This window comes from Eucalyptus grandis, chromosome 3, assembly GCF_016545825.1.
Source record: "Eucalyptus grandis isolate ANBG69807.140 chromosome 3, ASM1654582v1, whole genome shotgun sequence".
NCBI classification, from domain to species: Eukaryota; Viridiplantae; Streptophyta; class Magnoliopsida; order Myrtales; family Myrtaceae; genus Eucalyptus; species Eucalyptus grandis.
In genome coordinates, this window is record NC_052614.1 from 48,259,367 (window position 1) to 48,264,432 (window position 5,066).

General features: G+C 45.8%; 1 protein-coding gene across 1 annotated transcript; it reads right to left on the reverse strand.

The window, feature by feature from the left end:
- Positions 1-968: 968 nt before the first annotated feature.
- Positions 969-4,595, reverse strand: LOC104437603 (U-box domain-containing protein 45). The gene is given in 4 exon segments (XM_010050587.3): positions 969-1,290; positions 2,033-2,984; positions 3,689-4,109; positions 4,112-4,595. Coding segments are annotated over 3 exon segments (1,575 nt in total). The 5' UTR covers positions 4,332-4,595; the 3' UTR covers positions 969-1,290; positions 2,033-2,050.
- Positions 4,596-5,066: the final 471 nt, after the last annotated feature.

Below are 5,066 nucleotides of genomic sequence, written 5' to 3' on the forward strand. Positions count from 1 at the left end.
GGTGCAGTCGCAGCGTAGGGCCCCTTGCGGCATGATTGATGCAAGGACGACGACCATTTGATTTTCTCTTGCAAGTTCATTACAGATCGATGGGATTTTCATTACACGCCTCTTTTTTCTTAGCTTAGCTTCGTGGCCCTCTTCTCTTACGACTTTCTGTGCTTGATCTTTTCGTGGACAAACGCAGAATTGCGGGCCCCGAGATCTTACAGCGTGGGAAACCATGTTTTACTGAACAGAAATTGGATTTTAATCCGCATGGCAGCTTTCTCTGATTGACGTGAACGGGGCGAATATATGCTTATGCTTTTGCATCCACATGCTTAAAGATTGGAGTATGCAGATAACTTTTAGTCGGGCATCTAGACAAGTTAGCCATTCTTAAAAATGTCTTCTTTCCAAAGATCACCTAAATTACAGAGTTTTTTAAGACACCACCAACCTCTGGCCCGGTAGCTTCCTCGGTGCATCAGATGACAGATACCACACACAGCGACACTCCAGAATTCATCGTCCTTGCTACAGATCTCAACGGGTCCTTAGAGTCTCTCTCAACCTCGCATTTGAATGTGGTCTCGATATGGTCCAGAAAGAAAATTCTGGCGGGGCTGCCAGCATTTAATAGAGCTAAATCTACCAACTCATAAGGACTGAAAGAGACGGGGGAGTATACCAGAATAACCTGAATAGGACCAGCAAATGCCATAAAGAAGAACCTACCAACTTTAAATATCAAAGAATGAGCGAGTTATCAACCAGCTCGCGTACGCATCCTATTATGCTGGGCTCTATGTGAGAGTCCCGCGCCATGAATTGCAAAGCGCCGACGAACTCTTGTATCGGTCATAAATTTTTCCCATCATTTTCCCATCTCTACTCAATGCTATGATCTAGTTGTCGATTTCTTCGAAGTTAGTTGCTTGATTACACTGCCCCCGACATGGATGAGGGTTTTGAGCCAGCTTATGTATATATAAATGATAATGTTAGCTGGTGCGTGGAAGTGGAATTGTTGGTGAAGCCCTCAGGGGCATCCACTGGAGGAAACAAACAACACCACTAAAAGTTGCAGCAGCAGAACAAAATATATACAGAAAACTGAGATCACATCAAGTAATGATGCCGGTAACCCCTAAATTTAAAAAAACAATAACATGATGATGGCTATGACCTAAAAACCATATATATATATTATATACCTTGAGGGTGTTATTTTAATATCAACAAGCTCTCAGATTCATCTCCTCCTCCCGCAACCGACGCGAGAACGGTGATTCATTTTCTACAGATCTGCAGTCCGTAAATAGAAAATTCATCAGAAGACAAGGTCAATCAATGCATTGGCTAGGCACAGGTCAGTTACTTAAAGAGCCGTGTTAAATTAATCAAGAAAAGAAGGCTAGGTTGGTCCACGACCCCTCAGATGACCACAAAAAGAAAATTAAAGTCCACCCTGTCAAGCGCTAATTAGATTCCATATGAAATCTTTTGCAGAGTTCAGACCCACATTTGAAAAAAGCAACAACAAAGGAATAGATTCCCATGTAAGATTAAAGCAGTGAATAGTCTCCATTCCAGACAGAAAGAAATGACCGACACCCCTTCCAACACGAGTGAAGCCAATAAATATTATATAGAAACAGAGCCCCATGAGACTGTTGACAATGACCCCCTTGATTGTTGGATGTGGCGATCCTAATTCCTTATGGACAAAAAAGCACCACTGGACTTCTATATTTACATTCATACCACTGACCAAGAACCAACCCTAGGAACAACAGATCTTTAACTAGCTGATGGCTGTATGAGCCAGATTTGCCAAAAAAAATTTCTAACCCGGGTAGATCTGAAAGAAAAAGTTGTATCTTTGGGCACTTCTTCCCTTCATTCAAAGTGAATCGATTCAGAAGAATACTGGACTAAAGTGAAAGTAGGCAAAGCAAAGACACGTTGTGAGCCCAGCTTTTTCGCATTATAGGAAATTTAGGCAGCGATAAAGACAAAAAGTAAATTGGACTAACTTCTAAATAACCTTGTGAGGCATCAGTTCTCAAAATGGCAAGCTCTTTGAAGTAGAGCTTGCAGTGAGGGTCTTGAGATGATCCGAAGGAACGAAATCTTGAGGCAAATTAGCTCTCTTAACGATCCTCCTCATGTTGCTCTGCAAACTCTGCTGGACCAATTGCTTCACTGCTTTCTTCTCCTCGCTCATCATGTCCTCATCCTCCATAGACTCCTTCGTACCTCCATTAACACTCAGTGCAGTCGATGAAGCCCCGCATATAGGAGCAGATACTGCTGCACTCATGCTACTTCCGCCATAGCTCTCTGATATCTGCTTCCCTTTATCCACTCTCAAACACTCCAGTATCCTCGAAGCTCTCTTCTGTGCCAATGTACTGCCAAGAAGCGTCAATTCGAGCAATGCCGATACAACTCCAGCCTCGATCATTGCCTGCCTATCATTATAAGCTTTGTGAGCCATCACCATCAAAATGTACGATGCTTTCTCTTGGCAATCCGGCGAGTCCGTCCAATTTATAATGTCAACCAGTATAGGGAATGCATCTTTAACTCTGCTGATCGCCTTTCTGCCTTCAGGGGTAGATACGATGTTGCTGAGTATAGATAATATCCGTTCACTGATTTCCATGTCTCCCAAGGCATTCATAAGGAAAGGGACCAAATCAGTTTCGATTATTATGCAGACATTGGAGGGGAGGATGGAAAGGTTGTAGAGAGCTCTGAGAGCATCTTGCTTTGCTTGGGGGCTACTCTTGCGGTCAACATCTATAAGGGTATTCACCAAAAAGGGGATTGCACCTGACAATCCGATGATGGGCTTGTTCGAATCTAAAGCACTCAAGCCAAGGAAATTCGCTACTATAGCTTCTGAGATCGACGGGTCTATGGTCTCCTCAGGAGACTCAATAAGCTTCAGCATCTTATGAACAGCCCCTGCTTTGACAATGGCCGCCTTATTCCTACAAGTGAGTCCAAAAGACATGAGATAGGTAAGCTCACAGTCACAAACCAGTAGCTACTGGACAAATCCAAAATGCACTGAAAAACACACATAATTGCTCGAAAAGTGACAAAACTATAGCATGAGAGATAATTAAAAAAAAAAGAAGATAGCGCATTTTCTCAAATGCGGCATAATGAAACTACATGAAGATGACACATGAGAACAGGGAAAATGACTTGTCAAGACACCTTTTAAAACATGGCATATCAAAATCATTAAAAAAATCACATTTCGCAGATGAATAATTGATGACACCATAGAAGACAGAAACTAAACAGAGAGCCAGAACCTGCATGCGGAAATAGATCAAATTCAAAAGCACATGACAGACAACATCATGGGTAGTCGAGGTAAGAAGAAATATTCGATGGCGACGCTAGAAACAGAGCGCCAAGAAAGATCGAAATGTGAAACCAAAACATATCTAGATCTTCTAGGTGAGAACTTTGCCAAAAAGCAGAGGCTGAACTGGAAGCACGAAAAATGAAGAGAAATTTTTCAGAAGAAAGGAACAAGATGGACATAACAAGACACATGCAAGAAGCGAAAAAGACGACCTTTTTTTCCCCTGTTAATGGCAGTACAACGTGCCGAAACCGATCAAATGCAGAAATCAGAGAAGAACGATCTAAACCCAGTCCGAAAATCCCGAGAACTCACATGTCATTGCCAATGCCGAGGTTGAGCAGAGCGTAGAGCGACGCAATCTGCGAATCGAGATCCGAAGAATCGAGCATTCCCACCAACGGCGGGATCGCCCCCAGCATCGCGAGCGTCGTCCTCGCCTCGGAGTCCTCCTTCGCGAGCAGCCTCACGTTGCGCGCGCCCTCCCTCCTCTTCTCCTCCCGGTCCGCCGCCTCCCCTGCCTCCCCTTCCTCCCCCTCCGCGTCCTGCAAATCCCTCACCACCCGCTTCAGCTTCTCCAGGGCCTCCACCTTCTTCCGCGTCTCCACGTGGGTCTCCTGCTGCTCGTGGATCTCCGCCAGCTGGAGCAGGTCGCTGAGCTTCTCCGACTTCGACACGAACGTCGCCAGCGTCTTGGGCCCCCGCGCCGGCGCCGGCGGCGGGGCGGGGGCAGGGGACCCGGGTCGGGGTCCGGCCGCGGGGGCCTCGGGGGCTTGCGGCGGCGGCGGCGGGAGGAGGAGAAGGAGCCGCCGCCGCAGCGGAAGGCGTCGAGGATGCGGTGGCGGACGGCGGAGCCGGAGAACGAGGGCCAGAGGCGGCCGGTGCCGGTCGCGGCGGCGGAGGAGCGGTTGAGGAGGAGGGAGCCGATGTCGTTGCCCTGGGGGCAGGCTCCGGCCATCTTACTGCGGGGTGGCAGCGACCCAGATCAGCGGGGGAAGCTTTACAGTTCACGGCGGTGCGGCCGAATGCGCGTCGTGGTCGACATGTGGGGAGATGGGTTCGTCGTTTCTGTATCAAAGTTGGGAACTTTGGAGGGGAAGGGGGAACGCCTCGCTCGCTGCGCTCTGCTCAGTGCTCGAGAAGAGAGAGAGAGAGAGAGAGAAAGAGGCTTTTCTGCTTCTTCTTCTTCTTCTTCTGCTGCTGCTCCGTCTTCGTTTTGTGCGTGGATTTTATACAGGTGTCAAAACGTGCAGAGAAAGTTGAGAGAGAGGCACTTGGGAGTGACTTTTTAGAGATTTGTACATTTTATCTGGGGAAAAATTATTATTGTTTTTCTAATGATAAAATCGATTTTGTTTTGGGTTTTTTTTTTTGGTGATTTTTTTTTTCTAATGATAAATTTGATTTTTTTAATTATTTGGAGTGTGGAATTTTGGGGGTGATTTTGGCATTCATCTCATTTTGAGAACGTTTCAAACGAGCCCTTCTCTCGCTTTCTCTTGTCTCGCGCAGAGGAGGAAAATTCTGATTTCGGTCCTCTTCTTTCCTCTTTGCTAGAAGATTTCTCATTTCATCTTGAATAAGGGCATATTCTATACGTGTATGTATATAATAGGCTGAAATTTTCATTTTTCCTTTTTTTTTTTTTTTTCGTTTAACTTTTCCCTTATCTTTAAGTTAGGGATAGCTATTT